Source organism: Eurypyga helias, unplaced genomic scaffold (assembly GCF_000690775.1).
Source record: "Eurypyga helias isolate BGI_N326 unplaced genomic scaffold, ASM69077v1 scaffold12684, whole genome shotgun sequence".
Classification (NCBI taxonomy): domain Eukaryota; kingdom Metazoa; phylum Chordata; class Aves; order Eurypygiformes; family Eurypygidae; genus Eurypyga; species Eurypyga helias.
This window is the reverse complement of record NW_010248347.1, coordinates 26,783-47,087: the sequence shown is the minus strand read 5'-3', so window position 1 is coordinate 47,087 and position 20,305 is coordinate 26,783. Positions and strand designations below refer to the sequence as shown.

At 39.7% G+C, this 20,305-nt stretch overlaps 1 protein-coding gene across 1 annotated transcript in view; it reads left to right on the top strand.

Moving 5' to 3' along the window:
• The window catches only part of YAP1 (Yes-associated protein 1), a 39,697-nt gene extending 19,832 nt beyond the window's left edge, over nt 1-19,865 (top strand). Inside the window, exons 3-8 of the mRNA XM_010151023.1 lie at nt 1,454-1,635; nt 3,117-3,164; nt 13,614-13,744; nt 17,724-17,836; nt 18,460-19,726; nt 19,759-19,865. Coding sequence (XP_010149325.1) covers nt 1,454-1,635; nt 3,117-3,164; nt 13,614-13,744; nt 17,724-17,836; nt 18,460-18,698 — 713 coding nt within the window. The 3' untranslated portion in view covers nt 18,699-19,726; nt 19,759-19,865. The remainder of the gene's footprint in view (nt 1-1,453; nt 1,636-3,116; nt 3,165-13,613; nt 13,745-17,723; nt 17,837-18,459; nt 19,727-19,758) is intronic.
• The last annotated feature ends 440 nt before the right edge of the window (nt 19,866-20,305 follow it).

Here is a 20,305-nt window from a genome sequence, read left to right as displayed (position 1 = left end):
AAAAATCCCTACCACTGTCCCATCACTGCTTCAGCAAATGCATTCTGCAGCGTATTGTGAATGTTAACAGATTGAGGCTGTTCCAGACAAGGAGATGATGAGCTAATTCCAAAACTGAAAGCCCCTGAAAATAGTGCCCTTGTAATACATTCAGCCTTTCCCAGCCCTCTGTTTCACTATGGAACCACAGTGCCTCTGTTGACTTTATAACCATACTGGTCTCATGTGGGGGAGAAATCAGGCGGGTCAAGTAGATGCATCCCTGTCACTTGTTATTTTGTAAAGTAAAATTGTCCTAGGTGTTGCTGATGGGTTCTCATTATGCATTAGGAATAAAAGATGACACGCTTCTCCACACCACAGAAAAGCATCACATACTTCTGTGGGGGAAAAAAAAACGAAGCACTAACAAAATGTTTCTTATATTGGTGGCAGTATTTTTGGCTGTATCATTAATCTGCCATTTCTGTACCAGCTCTAATTTAGCACGTGAGCATGCCCTAAATGGAGTCTGTAACACTCAAAACTTGATGTGAATAATTGTTGCGTGACCTACATCACACTGGGATGAGTGGTAGCCTTTTCAACCAAGCGTAGTTTGATACAAATGAGGTGATCTGTTTTGTTGTTATCTGTGTTCTCGAGGCCAATGATTCAGAGATTTCACATGAATAAGAAAAGTGATTTTTGTATTATTTGTGTCTAAATTGAGAACAGTTTATTAGGAAGAAGAGAGAACTTTCTAATTAAACTTAAAACATTTTACCACTTTTGAATTTTTCACTGAGGTACACATTTAAGTGTTTTCAGAAGTTTTTGGAACAAGTATGTACTCTTAAACAGGAGATTGATGAATTGATTTTACAGGAATAACCCATGTGAGCATACATTTGATACTCTGAACATCAGTATAGCTGTGTTTTGCTTTCTCATGGCTTGTAATTTTTTAAAGCTTTTAATATATAGAGACATAGAATGTTTGGGTTGGAAGGGACCTTAAAGACCATCTAGTTCCAACCCCCCTGCCATGGGCAGGGACACCTTCCACTAGACCAGGTTGCTCAAAGCCTCATCCAGCCTGGCCTCGAACACTTCTAGGGATGGGACATCCACAGCTTCTCTGGGCAACCTGTTCCAGTGCTTCACCACCCTCTCCATGAAGAACTTCTTCCTGATATTTAATCTAAATCTCCTCACTTTCAATTTGAACCCATTGCCCCTTGTCCTGTCACTACAGGCCCTTGTAAAAAGTCCCCGCCCAGCTTCCTTGTAGCCCCTTCAGGTACTGGAAGGGGCTATAAGGTGTCCCCGGAGCCTTCTCTTCTCCAGGCTGAACCAGCCCAACTCTCTCAGCCTGTCTGCACAGGAGACATATGCCTTCTAAGAATAATACTGTACTTGCATGTATTTGTTTGAATGCCATTTTAAAATGTTTATTGTTTTGGTTCCTTAGCCATGAATCAGCGAATCAGCCAAAGCGCTCCAGTGAAACAGCCACCCCCTCTGGCTCCGCAGAGTCCCCAAGGTGGTGTGATGGGTGGGAGCAGCTCCAATCAGCAGCAACAGATGAGACTTCAGCAGCTACAGATGGAGAAGGAAAGGCTGAGACTGAAGCATCAAGAACTGCTTCGGCAGGTGAGGCCACAGGTTAGACACCTACTTCCACTACTTCTTTTGTATGTCATGTTTTGTTTTGGCCAAGTTGTTGTTTCAGTGAGTCTTACGGAACAGTGACTGTACAGAAAGCTTTGAGATCTAAAAGGGTTTGAATTCATTCTGTTACTGATATCAGCTTGGTAGTGAAAGCATCTGACTTAGCAGACTGAAGGATTTTGCTTTCCTCCTGCATTCCTCTCTAACAAAACTCTCTGAGAACAGTCGTCTTACTACTAGGATGACATCATGGACTGTTGATCTGATTGGGTATGATTCTCTCTGGAGAATTTATTTCACATTGACTGACTTCTGAGTCATGCAAAAAGGCAAGAAATTGGTTTCCACAGCTGCTTCAGTTCTCCCTTTTAAGTGTAGGAAGGTCTTTCACTTTTAGACCCTGTTGCAGTCTGTAGGATTTCAAAGTAACGATTATGTAAGTTACATTGAGAAGACACCTTGTTGCTAAAATCTTACCTGTTGAGCAGTGGAGTGCAGAACGACTGAATCACTTGTGCTGCATTTTGAACCTGTGATTTTCTTACGCTGAAGGGTTTCAAACTTAGGCTGCAATCTATTCCTTTCATTATTTTTCTACTATATGAATGTAGCTGTAGGACTTAAAATGTAGGGCTGGACCTTGGAATCTCTGGATTTTGAATTCGGGCTTGACTTCCTTTTGACTCTAAGCCTTCTGCTTCAGTTTTTCCATCTGAATGTTTTGAGAGTTACTACCACCTGTGCTAGAAACTTAGGATATTCTTTGGGTCTTTTGACACTGCCAGAGAAAGCACTAATATTTTCTTTGAGGAAAACCTAAAATCTCACCCTGTTCACTTTTCACTTTGGGTGATGGGCCTTGTATCAAGAGTGGATAATATCTTAATGTCCTCAAAGACAGCTTTTCTTTCTTCAGCACCTGCAGTATTCTGTCCTGGAATCTGACTTCTGTTATCCCTTTGTAGTCAAGGCCTGTTTTGTAGGAATCTTCGGCATCTCTTGGTGTAAGATGGGTCATCTTTACAGCCGTTACTTTTTATAGTACTCTAGGTAAGAATACATTGCAGTGGTGGCATCAGGACTTTCTCTGTGCTTAAGCACCTGGGCTTCTGCTGTTCCTGCTTTGCAATTAATCCACCAAGTATTTTACCCTGTGCTAGCATGCTTTTAGGTAGGCCTTCTTGCCTCAGTTATTGAGAACCTGACTAACTTTGGACCAGGTGAGAGCCAGTCCTCTTCACTTTGTTCTCCCTGGTCGTGAAGCTTACCTGTCAAATACGCATCCTTGGTAAATCTGTGAGTTTTGTTTCGCTGTGTCATGATTTCCATAGTTTAACTCCCTTATCCTGTCTCATCTACCCTGTCTTGGGGGCTTGATAGTACAAGATGGTGTTTATAAGACAGCCTGCATAGGCAAACCATGCAGCTAAAGTAATTTTTATCCATCTTATTTTTACTCTTAGGCATTGCGGAATATCAATCCCAGCACAGCAAATTCTCCAAAACATCAGGTAGGCTCTTAACTGATGTTTCAGCATAATTAGAAAAATGAAAGCATTAAATTAGGCTAGCAGGGGACTTTTTGCTACATTAAGGCATTCCAAAACAAAACAAAACAAAAACCCAAAACAAACAAAAAACCCACCCCAAGCTCCACCATACAAATTTTTGAACCACTTCTCTGGTCATGACTCTTAACTTTTTTTTTTAAGTGCAACTTTTCTGTTGCAACCACAACTTTATATCAATATTTTAAAGCATATGAGGAATTCATTGCACACGTTTCTGCATTGAAAACAACCTTCTTGAGCATTCTTGAGGATACTGCTGTTCCAGTTCTGATGTCATCAAGATGTGTACATAAAGCAAATCTCCCATTATATCTAGGGTAGTAGTTTGTGACTTGTAAGTACTGTTCATACGAATGTTCTTATCAGTCTGTTTAAACAGGTATGAACTTAAGGAAGGATATCTGTAATGAGTTAATAAAGTCACTTGAAATATTTATGATTTTTAACCATGTACAGTGTAACAGGAATATTTCATAGATGAGACTAACAGCATAAGTGCAATGGAGATAGAGTATGTAATTATTCCAGTTAACATTTAGCAGGCTACCCATATACATTTTCTGTATAAGCAGTTCTGGAAAGCATCCCAGGCACAGACCAAAAGAAAACTGGGCAAAATGTGAAGCATAATAAACACTTCCATGCAGACTTCTCTTAGGCTCTTAAGAAGTTGAATATGGAATGAATCTCTGAAAGGATGGATTTATGGATATATCCAGAGATTCTTGGTTGCTGTTGCTAACATGATTCTTAATCTACCGGTTCTTAGGACAATATTTATATTGGCTTGTATTGTACTTTGTTTTTCTAAGAAAAAAACCATTGTACGCACTAGGTGAGAAAAACAGAATGAAAGAAAGTATCCTGTGTTTGGAAGCCATGGACTGATGTACTGTTGCATTCTGAAGAGTGCTGCAAAAGTTGTACGTTACTAGTTCTCCTGGGAAGATCAGCTTCTACGTAGGAACCTCAGACCTTAGAAACAGTACTGACACCCTGGAAAAACTACTTTCTTGTTTGGCAATATCAGTGCCGCTCTAAAACTGAAACATTTTGATTGAGATGTAAGCATTTGATTCATTTACAGAGCATCAACCACGATCATCTTGTTGATCAATGTTAGATCCTCATAGGAGAATTAAAAAAATCCCTAAGAATTGTTGGTACACAAGGGAATAAACAGAGAATTACATTCCTCCACACCAGTTGGAAACACCTTATCTTCTGTCATAATGAGGTCATTCAGGAGGGTTGTTTTTCTCACTGAGAACCAAAAGTGTATTTTATGTTTCCGTGTATGCCTGAAGCCCTGTCATACAATTGTTCATTCTTCTACAGTAACTTATTCCTGTTGCCAACTCAGTGTGCAGCAAATTGAGAACTTTGGGATCAGTTTCATACTGAAAAGGCCAGATTTTTGGAACCTCTTGAAATTCTGTCTGAAAACACTAAAAAGCTGCAAAAACTCAGAGGGACCTTATTGACGATTCAGAAAATACATACGTAGTGGTCACTCTGCTCTGTTTGGGATGGGAGCTGATGAAAGGATTTATGCAAAAATCAGGATTCAAGTTGCATTTAAACTGGTCTCGTACCAGGCTCACCTGTGTACTCACCTACCTAGGATCAGTTTTATTAGTCTACATTTGCTAATGAGTTAAGCTGTGTTTGAGAGATCAGGTGGATGGAAGAGCAGGCAACTGTGTCAACCTAAAAGTTCTATGCCACTAGATTATTCCTGTTGTATCATTTGAGGTGTATTTTTTGTGTTTTCATGTGTCACCTCAATAATGTAGTGAGCAGTGACATGTGGAAGAAGGTGCTGAGAGAACCGCTAATGGAATTTGTTTTCTTAATGCTTCTAGAGGCCCTGTACTATAGAGGCAAATGTTGTCTGTCTTCTCCATCAACGCTGTTGTTGAAGTCCCAGTCTGTACATCCTGTCAGGTCACAGTCAACTTGGTGAATCTGAGAAAAATCTGTAGGAAGTGAACATCTCTCCAGTCAACTTTTTCTTTTTTAGCAGATCCTTTCTTTCCTTTGTGAATAAAATTGTTGAAGTTTAGAGGTATTATCTGCTTTTGTGATGAAAAAGCTGTGCTTGGGGGAAGAACAGTAACTTCTCTTTAAGATGTTCTTTTAAGGTGTACTGAAAATAAAGTCTTAATTTGTTCAGTGTTCTTTATTCTGGGAAGATTAAATCTAATTTAGAGGGACTGAGAGCTCTTCTGTTTGTAAAGGAATTATGACACTGGCATTCTTGAAGCTTGCCTTAACGAAGTATCTCTTCTCATGATTAAAACGTTCCTTAACTTTTAACTGGATCTCTAAACTTTTCTTAATCACAGAAGCAAATAGGTAGGAAGGGACTGGTGGAGGTAATACAGTCAAACATCCTGCTTCCAGCCCAACCTCCCCTTCCTTGTTGAGATTTTTGTCCACCTAACCTGGATACAGAGCCATGGTTGTATTGGTATCTTTGATCAGGCTTTTTTGGTACTGAGTGGACATTGTGTCTTTGCCAGTTTTTCTTTCTCTGCCATGATACTGTAGTATCTTGAACTGACACTTAAAATGTTATGTGTGGAGGCCTTAGCACTTAAATACCTCCTGGAAACATTGAACAATTACTTAGGTTCATCTTCTCTAGCAAGTACTGTAAAAGACTTTTCTTGTTTGAATGAGGATGTATTTCGGTGTAATTCTAAAAATGCCCAAGTCAGAGGTATTTGAAGCAAAAATTATAACTTCCATATTTACTGTGTATAAATAAGAGCTATTGATACACCCAGGGAATTTGAAAGCACCAAGTGTCTGTCCAGGTATGCTCACCATCATCATCTAATCTATGAACACCTTAAAGATGCTTACTTGTCTTAACTGGGAGGTTGAGTGTCTTGGCTTTCTCTCCTTCCACAGTAGCTCTCCGTCCATTCTCCTGCAATTAGCATCTGGTTGTCGACACTCTCACCTAAAGCAGATGTCAGTCAACGTCTGTATAAATCATAGAATTGGTTAGATTTTAGGTAACAGATTTCTTGCCTTTCAGTATACAATGGAAAGATAGAGGCAAATAAAGTTGTGCTTTCCAACTTGCCTTTCTGTTACCTCTGTGCTGCTTTCTTCGTAGTGCTGCCTACCTGGAATGCAGTCTCTGTTCGTTGTCCCCATTCTTTTGTCCTTCATATTTTATGAAGTACCTCTCATAATCTCAGTCCTGTTGCCCTGGACTTATTTCTTATCAGCTTCTGAGTGACATTCTGTAAATTCCCTTACTCAGTGAAGAATCTGAAAAGACATATGGCCAGTCTGTCACTGTTTGCTGAATCACTTTGGTTTGTTTTGTATTATGTTCATATTTGCTCTTACTACATAAAACATAAGCACTTACAGTACTGAATAGTTACAGGGTTTAAAATACTATTTTAGTTTCCTATGATTCCTGTTGTGTGGGTTTTTTTTTTTTAAGTTCATCTCAGATGGTGTTTGACACCCTTCATCAGCTTAGTCAAGATGATATCCAGTGTTCCAGGAAACAATTTGTTAGGACACTATTACTGTTTTTCAATAAAAGATCTCTTCAGTCACCTTGCATGTACACCAATACAAAGCTGTGATGTGTAGAAAGTAAGGAAGGCATCGTTAAAAACAAGTACAGCCTTGAATTCTCTACTTGTGAACTTCCAGGATGTTGGTGAAGCTGAAAGTTTTACTGAGGAATTCAGTTTTGATTTGTTTGGGTTTTTTTTTTCTCTTCCTTGTAATACGTCTTTAAGGGACAAGATACACTTGCATTCAAATCTTACTGGAAATGGTGGGCAATAATTATTTTCGTTTCTTAGTGAATCCCAAAGAGTGTCATCCCTTGAATCTCTCTCTTCCCATCCCTCTGTGTGTTATCTGAAGTGGACCTAGATTAACAAGATAAATTACTACTTCGGTTTCATCAAGGGTGTTTGTGTTGGGGGCGTACCAGTGTTGGTTTTGTGTTTGGGGATTTTTTTGTGTTGGTTTTTTTTTGGGGGGTTTTGTTTGTTTTGAGATTTTCTCTTCAGCACACCTAAGGTACCGAAGCCAGCCATTTGACCTTTGAACATGACTTTTTTGACCACTGGTATACAGAAACATTTTTGAAAATTATGTTTACAAGATGAAGGAAGAAAATAACAAGTCACTTGCAGCAAACTCATAGCAGTATTGTGTCCCTTGGTTTTAATTTGCCTTATTGCTTGATACTTGATAGAGAAAGTGGTTGGTGATGTATCTTAGTCTGAAGAAATACGCTACGTCAGACGTCTTGAGGAGGGCTAGCTAAGACACAGTGAAGAGTCTTTTCAACAAAGCTTTTGTTCCCATTTAAAAGTTTTGCTTCCAATTGAGCCTTTTTAATCAATAGTCACAAATTATACCTGAAACTTCTCATTTTAGTGGAAGCAAGCATTGTATCCCTCATTTTGTTGTGTTTTACTTCCTTGATGGCTCTTTTCACTAGTAATGAGTTTTGCTTGTGATTTAGGTTTTCTGTTAGATGTTTCTGTTGCACAGTGGACAGAAATTGTTCCTGATTTCTTAGTCTGCAAAATCAGTAACAAGATATTACTGGAGAGCTGTCATGCAGGTGGGGGGCTGGGCAGCATGTACGATACCGTAAATAACTTGAAGATTCCAAGTAGGCAGAAATAATTTGTATGGGTTTATCTTGGTTTTCGTTGAACCATCAGTGTGTTAGTATTAGCAGGAGTCTTTTACTTCATTAGGTAACAAACCATGGTTATTCCCTGGATTGCAAAAGTCTTTGTTAATTAATGAAATTACAGCTAGTCTGTGGCAGTAAATTCAGCATGAAATAACAAATCTTAGCATGTTGCACCTATTTACATGGGCATCTGTTTCTAGAAAAGCACTTGTATTTTAGGTAGCGAAAGGTTAGTTCAGATAATCTGTCCAGCACCTGTCATTTACTCTGCGTCGCCTGCGAGAGCTGCGTGACAGGGTACCATGAGGCTTACAGCTGAGGCAGCACACCTACGGAGTGCCGTGGCTTTAGAAATCAGTGCAGCAGAGGACTTCACCAGCTGACTAGAGCTGTCCTAAACTGGGGCTGAAGACTGCTGCCGGGGGAGTTATCTAGTTGTTGGGGTTTTTTTAATCAAAATATTTGCTTCTTAATAAAATGGCTTCTGCCTGCGAGGTCTGGTAGACATCCTCCGGCAAACTGGACTGCAGCGGCTGAAGACGTTCAGCTCAGCTGTCTGCCAGATTGCTTTAATAACAAGGCAGCAGAACAGGATGTGTCTGACATTGTTTTTTCATAACCTAGTAGCTGGAGCACTGGTGTGGCTACACTGCAAGGCAGATCAGCCACCTCATCTGTCAGAAAAATGATTTGTCAGCTAGGTCGGTTTTCTCACTCGTCTTAGCGTACGGCCAGGCAAATGCTAGTTCCAGCCGAAGGGGGTAAGAGTGTGCAGTCAAGGGCCATCCGTAACTATCAGTGAAGAGTCAGTTCGGCATCGTCCCTGGCTTGTGACCCGCAGTGATTTAAGAGATCAAGGAACACATCCTCCTCGGCCCTGACTAACAAACTCCGCTTCTTCTGAACACTGTTCAAGAAATTTTTAGCCAGTATCGGGAATTTCAGCTTGGAGGTGGATGTCCTGTAGAAATTATACACATTTTCCTTGACCTAATTATTATCTAGGTCTTTGGTATTTATGATGAGCAGTACACTAAGGTACTACTTTACAGAGTGCCTAGAAAATGCAAGCATGATTGGACATAAGTAGGGAAGCGTTACTGAAGGGAGTCCTGTGTGGCTGGGTTTGTGGAGGGAAGGGTATGTTGGCTGCCATCAAAATACACAAAATGTGGAATTCAGCTAGTTTTACTGCAAAAGCAACATTGCTGTTGTTCAGCCGTCTTGGGAATTAGGGGGTTTAAATCTTCTTCAGCTTCTGAAATAGTATGCCTTCATTCCTTATTAAAAACCATGTATCTAAGTGAAACATATTAGTCTGCATGGCAGGAGCTGTAGAATTGGTCAGCGGAAGGTAGGAGTCATGTTGACCTGAGCAAGAGATGGCTGTGAATAGCAGCTTTTGCTAGAAGCAAACAAAAAATGCTGTAGGGAGGTCATCCAGCTCTGCGTGGCCTGTGTGCTTGCTGTACCTGCCGTATGGATGCTCGGCGACACTGCGGCTGGGAGGTGCCGTACTGCAGCCACAGGCACATGGATGGCAAGAGGAGTACGAGGCAGAGGCACGGCAGAGGACTGCAAAACCAGACAAGAAGCCAGACTTCATTCACAAATGTCTACTCCAATTTATGCTACTTATCTGCACTTGCAGTGCTCTGCATTGAATTCTTTGCCAAGTGTGTACAATACAACAAATTATCGCTCTATCAGTATCACCTCTTAAATTAATTTTGCTGGTTTTCATGATTGCGACACTGAATGATTTATGCTTCCCCCTTACTCTTCACTAATTGCATAACTCCTCATTGCTGATCACATTTCATCTGTCCATGTGTTCTCCCTGTTTCTTTGTACATATGCCATAACTCTGTGGCCCTCAAACAAGAACATAAATACTTAGTCTGAAAAAATTACTGGTGCTGTAAGTCTGTCCATAAGTGTCACGGTCTTCTCTTTCCCCTAACATTTTTCTCCCATCCCAGTGATTGGATTGTTTGATAGTTGAGCAGTGTTTGGGGCTGAAATGTTACAATTGGCCCTATTAAAGTAAAATTACAAAACACGAGCAAACAAAACCCTAGCAAAAAAAAAAAAAAACCCACACAAAAACCACACCAAAACACAAACACAATTAGAAGGATGTATCAATTTGAGTAGCATATCATGTGTTTAATAAAGGAAGAATATGGTATGTGAGTTGCATGAGAGACTTTTACCCTAACTCAAAAGCATGATGATGACAAAAATGCTCTAAAAAGAGTAATTTTATAGAGTTAATTTGGACATGGTGTGAATGACCTGGAACTTAATGTAAAACTTAATCTGAATGCAATTATTTAAAAAAAAAAAAAAAGATAGGTTCAGCCAGATAAATTACACAATGCTGACCTTAATTTTAAAATTACTCTGCTTAAGGAGATGACAGATCATTTTGGTCTTTATGTAATAACTAAAATTCAGCATTTGTGTTAACAATAGGAATGCTAAGCTTTTATTTTCCCAGAGGTACTTAAAAGAAGTTTGACATACTTACAAAAATAAGATGAGATCAAGTTATAGAAATCTAAGCCAGGATTTTGTCATGGGTTTATTTTTGCCTCCAGACTTTAAATGCGTCTAATAAAGGATATATTTTAAAGCATGAACTAAGAGCCTAGAGTTCACATTGCTCTGTTTGGAGCTGGAAGAGGCTTGTACACTCCCATACGGGTTTTTTTGGTGGTTGGTTTGTTTGTTTGTTTTAAGTATGGGAAGCACAACTTTTTTTTAATTGAAAATTAGTTTTATAAGGAAGAAAGAAAAATGAAAAGACTGTCAAGCAACACAACACTATCTTCCATTACATGTGCCTTTTAGGAAAAATAATCTTAATACACTCTTCAGGGTTTGTAGAAAACTTTGCTTATCTTACAGAATGATTAAAAATTGCTCTGTATTTGTTTCTGAATAGCTCGTCTTTTTTTGGTAATTCCTCTCTCTTTCAGACTCCAGATTGACATAAATTTATTACTTGAATGAGTAATGGAATAACATTCTTTCTAGGGGGAAGTGCTGTAGTTCTGCCTCCTGAATAAGTAGCAGTAATGCTACTTATAAACAGTTCAAAAATAGTTATAGTTTTGCACTTTGAGCAATGTTGTTGTTGAAACAAGGATAAAAATAGTAGTGATATTAAAAAGACTTATTTCGCTACTTTGTACATGCCAAAGAATAGGCAAAATACTGTTCTCTTGTGGTTTAATACATCTCTTTTTGGTGGGCCTTCAGTGAATTGTGATTTTTCTTTTTTTAGCTGGCTAGTATCTGAGGCACATTTATTTTTACCCAACTATTTAAATTCCTATATTGATGAAAATCCAATCTCTCCTACTCTCTAATGATTTAGAAAATACAAAGGTAACTTTCTTCCATGTTTCCACGTTGTGTACTGACTTTTTTTCCCTTCTAAGGTACAGAAGAGAAATTTGTGGGGTTTATTTTTGCTGGTGTCAGTAACCCCTGAAAAGGGGACCTGTATGGATTTATCCTTCCCTTCCCCCCAGCGAGATACAATGTCACTTCAGTGCTTTATATACGAATGACTCCGTGTTGGTTTTGCTTTCTCATTACTCTTTGGGGCACTGGTGTGTGATTAAGTTTCTTCCGCAGGCCACTGTCACTTTTGGCCCCTCCTCTTCATCCTAGTCAGTGACTGCAGCCCAAGGAAATAAAAATGCAACCCACAGATCAAAGCAAGAGGAGAGGGGCAAAGGACAGAGCATTCTCGCTACAGCCAGGTAGTTGTACCTACGTAGGAGCAGGGCGCTCTGTGATTGACAGCTCTGCTGTCAGTCAAGGCTGTGACTGATAGAAGTTTTTAAACTTAGCTGTAAGACCTCATTATATAGTCTTTGCACTTGGTTTTATTACATAAGCAAATGAAAATCATATGGATAAGGCTATAGAAATAATTAAAAGGTACCTACCATCCGGTCCTCTGAAAATGAGGAGGAGTATTATTAGCATTTATTAGAACAGTGGCCAAGTAAGTGGTGCTGAGTAGAGGACTGGATTTATTTGGAGTAGGCAATTGGGTGTGAGAAACACACCACCTAGTACAAGACATGAAATTTGGTATTGAAGGAGTATGTAGAATAATCCACAGGAATGGGAGTGAAGCATATGCAGATTAGAAAAGGAAAAAAAACACGGGTGGTAGGGAAGCATTCAGTATTTGGTGCAATCTGCTGGAAAATAAAATAACCTTAGACTTCTTTCAAAAGAAACCACTTTGAAGAAGAATTGAAGGAAGGTTATTTTTATCTATTAAAAGCCTATCAGAGCCTTAGGCTCTGAATTGAGAAAGGATAAAGACCTTTTATTTTACAAGTGAGAAATACTGAGTACTGCCAAGACTGACAGGATTGGTGTTGCCTGTGATTAGCTTCCCATGCACAGCCAGGAAATCACATACTGCTCGCAACAGTTCCAGCCTAGACAACAGATTTCTTTACCAGCCTCTGCATTAACGAAGCACAGACTCGGTGAGCCACTGATGATGCTTCAAGAAAATTACTGTGGTTACAGAATCACACAATGGTTTGGGTTGGAAGGGACCTTAAAGATCTTCTAGTTCCAACCCCCCTGCCATGGGCAGGGACACCTTCCACTAGACCAGGTTGCTCAAAGCCTCATCCAGCCTGGCCTTGAACACTTCCAGGGACGGGGCATCCACAGCTTCTCTGGGCAACCTGTTCCAGTGCCTCACCACCCTCTCCGGGAAGAATTTCTTCCTGATATCTAATCTAAACCTCCCCACTTTCAACTTAAACCCATAAGCCCTTGTCCTGTCACTACAGGCCCTTGTATAAAGTCCCTCCCAGCTTCCTTGTAGGCCCCCAGTTTTCACGTGTGTAAAGACGTGTAATCATGGATTACTTGAAACATGGGAGAGAGGGGACAATGGAAATTATATAAAATGCTGCTTATCTCCACCCACCTTTAATTTTGTGTATTTTATGTTAAAACTTACTTTCATTAAATAGTAATGACAAGCTTTATGGATGGATTGATTCAAGTTGGTGCACAGTCAGATACATGAAAAATGTGTATTTTATCTAGGTTCCTAACTTCAGAATTGCAGTGTCTTAGTAAAACTAAGAGATTGCTAGGGATTTGGAGAACTTTAAGATTTATGTATGGGACAAATGACTGATTTGATCAGAAACTTCAAAATGCATGCCTCAAACAGGAGTGAATGGGAACTTATAGGGGGAAAAAACTTTGCTGAATGAAGCAAGCAGGGTAAAAAAGAAACCAGGGACTAAACCAGAACTTAACTGGGGAAAAAGTGCTAGTCAGCCAAGCTAGGCAGATATATCTTAGGGGTCAGATAGCGTTAACAATTCTTTTTTACTCTGAGAAGGAGACTGAGCAAAAGGATATTGAAATGGACTAGAGAAGATTTATGTAAACATACATATGTAAATATCCATAAATATATTTACAGTGAATTTTCTGTAATGCTGGGCTTGACTAGTAGAACTTCCATTATCACTGAAGCCAGTAAAAATTCTTGCTTTGTTGTCAGAAACTTAATTTCATGTAAATCTTGTAAAAAGCATCAATTGCCTATAATGTCACATGTTTATGTATCTGTAAAGCGCATTCAAGTGCCTAACACGATCTTTCTTTCTCCCCCTGCCCTGTTCTAGGAATTGGCTCTCCGTAGCCAGCTTCCAACAATGGAACAAGACGGTGGATCTCAAAATCCCGTGTCATCTCCTGGAATGTCTCAGGAACTGAGAACAATGACTACAAATAGTTCTGATCCCTTTCTTAACAGGTTTGTAGGAGTAGCTACTAGAGGGGGAAAAAAATGATTTAAAATTCTGTTTGGTACATGTAATAGTTTATTTTGAACATCTGTCTGTGCCAAAAGCCACAGCTGTAAATGAATCTTTCCATAAATGGCAAGTCTAGTAAAAGTTGAGGATTAAAAGCTGTCTCCTGTGGGAGGAAGTAGTCTGTTCAGACTTGCAGGAAGGTTTTTTTATTCAAAGTCATAACATGTTTGCCTCTGCATAATCTGTTGACTAACAGTCATTTCAAATTACTGACTCAGAAGAATTTGTGAATAGCTTGCTATGAGATCAAATGAACTGTGAGGCACATTTAGGACTACACCTTGAGGTTCATTTTAAGGTTTCTCCATGCACCACGCCCCTCCACTTCAGCTATTTAATTTAGCAGTATTTTTACTCTGTTAATGTTAGATTTGCAAATAGTGTCATATTTCATTTTAAATGCTGTATTATTTTGAAGTGGGTCTTTGAATTCAAGATTTATCGTTTTACAGTATAGACTCGTCTCTTTCCTATAACTTCTTCCTCAACCCCTCTGAGTTGGAGTGTTTGTTTTGTTGGAAATACTGTTCTAATTACAGTTTGCAAATGCCTCATGCTAATCTTTGCAACTTTGGAGAAACATGCTGAAGCTTGAGATAAGTCATATCTATTTTTTGCTTAGCATGCTGGAAAGAAAACAGTCAAATCTCCAAATCACATAAACTTTTAATTAATGGAGTAAAAATCTACTAACATTTCAGCAGTATCAAATATCAGTCTTAAGTTGGACTAGTTAATTTTGTGGTTCTTCATTGGACTATATTTTGTCAGCATTCTAAACTGATACCGACTCCATCCCCTACCATCACAGGGAAAAATTACCTACTCTGGCAGAGTTCATCACTACTTTTCTGCATTACCTTGAAAGGTTGGCCTAACTTTAGGGTGCTTACTGTAAGTGCTTATGAAGTACAGTAGTATGCTCATCCTTCTCTTTAATGGCACGTTATTATACTCGAGGAAAGCCCTATAAAATTAATCTTGACTCTTTCAGTGGAAGTCTTTAAGACATTGGTTTTAGCCACCAGTACAGTTTCAAACCGGCACGTAAGGTAAGAAATGCACATCATGTTAGAACTGGCATGATTTTGGAGTAGGGCAAGTTTAAATACCTGCCATAAGTTTACATATTGAAATCTGTTAAAATCTGTGTAAAGCCTTGCTGCAATTATAAATCCCTTCACATATTGTCTTTTAAAATACCTTAATGTTGATGATAGCTCACACTTAGGTTCTTCATCCCTAAAGATGTACTGTCATTGTATGTAACTTTTCCAGCTGTTGATATTCCATCAGCTTAGCTTAAGTTTCATTTTCTGCTTTTTCCAGGGGACTTCTCTGTCATTTCATATACTCTATCCTCACTCCAGTTCGCAAAATCAGTAAAGTTCAGTGGAGATGGTGCAAGAACATTCCTTCCATCTTGCCAGTGGAATCTATTGTCTTTCATATAGTTGAGGTTACTCTGCTGGTTTCAGTAATCTAGGTATATTTATGTACATGACCACACATAATTCTGGCTTATGGGTAATGGAAGGGGATTTTAAAGAAGGACATTTGTGGGTATGTGTTGCTGTCTCAGAATTAGATACAGTGGTCCGATAGTTTTGCCCTAAAGATCTCTTTGAGGCCCCTTATGTTGAAGTTCAGGCTCGGAGAAATGCTTCTTTCTGTCTTACAGGTTACATATAAAGTTCCTGGTAAGACAGTCCTCTGAATGCTGGGTACCAAAACTGGATATCTAGAGTTTAGGTAGTTGAATATTTTTCCACTGCCTACATAATCAGAACATACAAAAAAATCTCAGAAATCAATGGCCACTTCGGAGCAATTTGAGAAAATGTGTAGTAGTGTTTTTATCTAAGTAGTCAGATTGCTGCCTGCCGTCTTCCTTACTTACTGTCCTTGTGGTAGGGTTTATTCTTTGAATGGGACATCCAGCAATGTCGACTTTGTTAGACTGTTTCACCTTTTGTTCTGCCACTCCGTGTAAATATTTTTGTCTATTAGATTTATATTGCTAGTGATTGTAGTTCTCTGTTTAACTCCTAAATTGGGGTTTCTTCTTTTGTATACACATATTTTAACAGGTATGAGTTGAAGCATCTGCTCTATTTTAGGTAATGCAATTTATTTGCATGTAGTAATTTTGGGTGGCATGACTACTAAATGAAGAAATCCTTGTTGAAGAAAGAGGAAATGTGTATTAAGGAGTGATTTGAAGAGAAGGGCTCTACGTTCCAAGTGTGAGCAGCAGCCAAAAAGCCTTCTCAACAGGAGTGATTTAGCACAGCATAGTCTCAGTTCTGTTTTTAGTAGTTTGTCCAGTAAAGTAAACCAGCATTTTTTCCACAGAAATTTTAAATGGCTTAATTACTAAGGTTGTTATCAAAGGTATGGTGATACTGTTTTCATATGAATCTTAAAAATTACTTGTGATGTAACTACACAGAAATGTTAGGTTTCTTTCTTGTATGGCAAAGATGTCTTCATGAAATCTAGCGTATGTATTCATGGTGGCTGGCTCTGGAAAATCAGGAAGGATTCTCAGTGTACGTAATCACAACCTGAGGAAATACAGATGCTGAGGATGTTCAGTGAAGCTTGGGTACTGGGAGGTGCAGAGGGAGGAGGTAGTGCTGTGTGGCTACTGCTGCTCATGCAGGTTACAGTTCCTGCCAGGAGCTTGCTCCAGCATGGGCTCCCCATGGACTCCAACATCCTTCAGGGCACATCCCCCTGCTCTGGCGTGGGGTCCTCTACAGGCAGGTCTCTGCTCTGCCGTGGTCCTCTGCAGGCTGCGGGGAGATGACCTGTGTCGCCATGATCATCTGCATGGGCTGCAGGGGAATCTCTGCTCTAGCACCACCTCCCCCTTCTCCACCGGCCTTGATATCAGGGGGTTGTTGCCCTCACATACTCTCACTTGTGTCTCCCAGCTGCTGCCCAAGGCTTTTACCCTTTCTTAAATACCCTGTTAGAGGTACCACCACTGCCACTGATGGGCTATGCCTGGGGCAGCCTATTTTGGAGCTGGCTGGAACCAGCTGTGTCTGACATGGGGTCAGCTCCTGGTGCCTCCTCCCGGCAGCCACCCCTGCAGCCCAGCCCCTCAGCCATGAAAACCTTGCTGTATGAACTCAGTACGCTGGCACACTTCCCCCAGGCCTATCCCGAATTTACCACTGCAGCTTTCTTGGTCTTGCTCGCTCCACTGGCAGTGAGGGAGCGAGTGTGTGTAAGGCATGCTGTTTTGTTAACTGTTCTGTCAACAGGATCGTTCTGAGCAGGGTTTGTTTATGGGATGGCTTCTGTACCAGTTCTTGATTTATCTTAGGGCGCTCTCTTGCCATGACACGTGTGACTGAACTAACAGTAACACAACAGTGGGAAGCAATTGAAGAATGGCTAAAGGAGTTCCAAGTATAGCTCCTATTTATAACAGTGGTGACCTAAAAATACGCTTCAGTGGTTGATTAAACACGGGGACATTAGTAATTAGAAATAGGGGGGAGGTTTATCCTCATATAAGTGTGAAAGGGCACACCATTATTATTTTAAACATTAGGGACTCTCTCTGCTATGCTTCCCATGGTTTGTAGCTGTGGGTGGGTGTGAAAAGCTATGCAGAACACAGGTAAGCAGTTTTTTAAAGCTGCTTAAGTATGCTCTCGTCGGGTTAAATTAAATCTAAATAATAAGGTTTTAACAGGAAGAAGTCTGCAAAATAAAACCCAGGTGTCACAGACAAGACTTCTTTGGGTTTTTTATCCGAGTAGAGCATTTCTCGTGACAGCAATGTTTTCAAAGCCCTTGAATTAGTTCGAAAACAAGCTTTAATTAACTTACTTTAATTAACTTACTTTAATTTCTTCACTACTCTGCCTTCATGGTTTTGCTCCCTTTCTTCTGTTACAGTGGAACATATCACTCCAGAGACGAAAGCACAGATAGCGGACTGAGCATGAGCAGTTACAGTGTACCCAGAACCCCCGATGACTTCCTGAACAGCGTTGATGAGATGGATACAGGTCTGTCTTTGCGTCCATCCCTAACGCATGCTTTCCAAATGCACTTGTGTCCATTTGCAGTGAAAACAGGCAACTCTGAGAAGCCGTGATACTTCTTGCGTTGTGTTTCCACTTTTCTTCGAGGTCTCCAATAGCAACGTTATAGTTAGATTTGTGGAAAAACACGCCTGTCATCAGCTGTCTTGGGAGGATGGGGGATTGCTCCTAAATAGTATCACTCCTGTTGTTCTGTGGAATTTGAGTGTCCGTTTGCTTTTTTAAGTAATATTGTTTGTTCAGAGCTAAGGATAGTACCTCATCCAGTGTGGCTAATACTAGTCCAAAAGAATGTTTGACTCAGTATTGACTTTTTCCCTTAAGTGTAAAAATCAAAATGTGCTAAATGGCTTCAAAGGTCTGTAGGGATTTGGGTCAGTAGGTGAAAAGGTTGAAGCAAAGGCATGTTCTGTGTACACCTGCGTGCAGTCGAGTCATATTTTGGGTTTTGTGATGGCTTTCTATGAATCATGTTGCTTGCATGATGCAAGAGAGACGGGATTAACCTTTAACGAGTTGTCTTGGTAAATGGTGCGTTTGGTACTTGCAGTGTCTTTAACCCCCATCTTGCTTTGTGTTACAACTAGGTGACAGTATCAGCCAAAGTAACATACCGTCCCATCAGAACCGTTTCCCAGACTACCTTGAAGCCATTCCAGGGACAAATGTGGACCTTGGGACACTGGAAGGAGACGGGATGAATATAGAAGGAGAAGAACTGATGCCAAGTCTGCAAGAGGCTTTGAGCTCCGACATCCTTAACGACATGGAATCTGTCCTGGCAGCCACCAAGCTAGATAAAGAGAGTTTTCTCACTTGGTTATAGGGGCCTCAGGGAGACTGAATTCTAAATCTGTGAAGGATCTAAGGAGAATAGGACATCTGTATCTGAAGTTCAGAACAAGCCAGTGTGGCACACTTTGGCTTGTGTTCAGAGAAAGTAAATGAACAAATATTCAGCAAGATTCTTTCGTTTTGCTCTTCCTTGTCCATCGCTGCTGTTATATATTGCTGACTTTTTTCCACAGTTGACTCTGAAGAACAGACATCTTCTTGATCTTTTTCTATTGCTGTTGCAACTACTGTTCAGGGGGGGTGGGGAGGGATGATGAGCCTATTTGGATGACGAATGCCATTCCTTTTGTCCTAGTGTGCGCTTGCATATCATTTTATCTAAGTGCTCAGATTTGAGAGTTAATTTCTGCATGTCACTGCTTGTAGTTTGCTCAGCTAGTTGTCTCCTGCTGCCCGTGGCAAGTGGTAAAACATGACATACTGGGGTGACAAGCCAAAAATGATGTATCTGGTCAAAAGAAGTCAATACTGATTTGGAGATACGGCTTAAAGGGAGGGCTGAAGACTGTTTGGCATTAAGTGTTTCTACTAGTAGCTCTTTCATTAGTCACAAAGTGCTCTTGTTCATATTTTATGTTCTAGTAAATCATGAGTCATTTTATATAGAAACATATATGAACTTTGATTGTTGCCACATATTCTAGCCTAACACTCGTTTGTCAAAAATAGTTGGATTATTTTTGTTAGTTGGTTTAACTGTAGCTGTAGGATGGGAAGTAATTATAGGTGTTCTTTTTTTAATAGTGAAATCTAAGGGTTTTCTGATTTCACATAGTCTTATTTAAATCTGAGTTGTCTGCTTTTTTTATACTTAAGACATGCCTATTGTAGCCTGATAAGCTAGTGAGTACATAAACCAGTATGTTTTGCCTGTAACTTTTTAAATTTTTTTTAAAGGCTAGCTTTGAATGTAATCATTAGAATTCATGACCAGTGGCTTATTTTTCATGTTTATTTTGCAACATTTTTGAATTAGAATCTGATTGCAGCAATGTAAAAGTTGGAATCCCAAGTGCCACTGTACATTACAGTTTTTAAATACATTTTAAAGTAGCAGCAACCATTTTAAAATGACAGATGCATCTAATCTCTCTTCTGGTTTTCAGTTTTGATATCGAAGTGAGTTCAGACTTTAAAATACTTAAGGGGAAAAAACTATGAAAAGTTTCTTTTAAGTTAGCATGGAAAAAGTCTGAACTACTAATACCGCTCTAAGTTGCAACGAAAAGGCTAGAACACCAAAAAACCCACAAACCAATCCTAGAGGAAAAACTCCTAAGTGTGATAGTTATCAAATTCTGCTTGGTGAAAAATAAGCCCTGGACACTATATGTAGAAGAATGTAAAGATATGTGTTAGATGGTGACATGAGCAGGTAATGACGTGTTTATTAGTAGTAGAGCTTAGCATGGGGTAGAGGTGAATATGAATTATCTTTATTTTAACAGGAAAACATGTATCACTAAGTTGTCTGCAGGAGTTGACACAGTTTCCAAAGAGTATTTTTAAATGAACAAAATGAGCATGAATCAAACTTTCAGTATAAGCTATGAAGCGTTGTGGGGCTTTTGTTTTCTT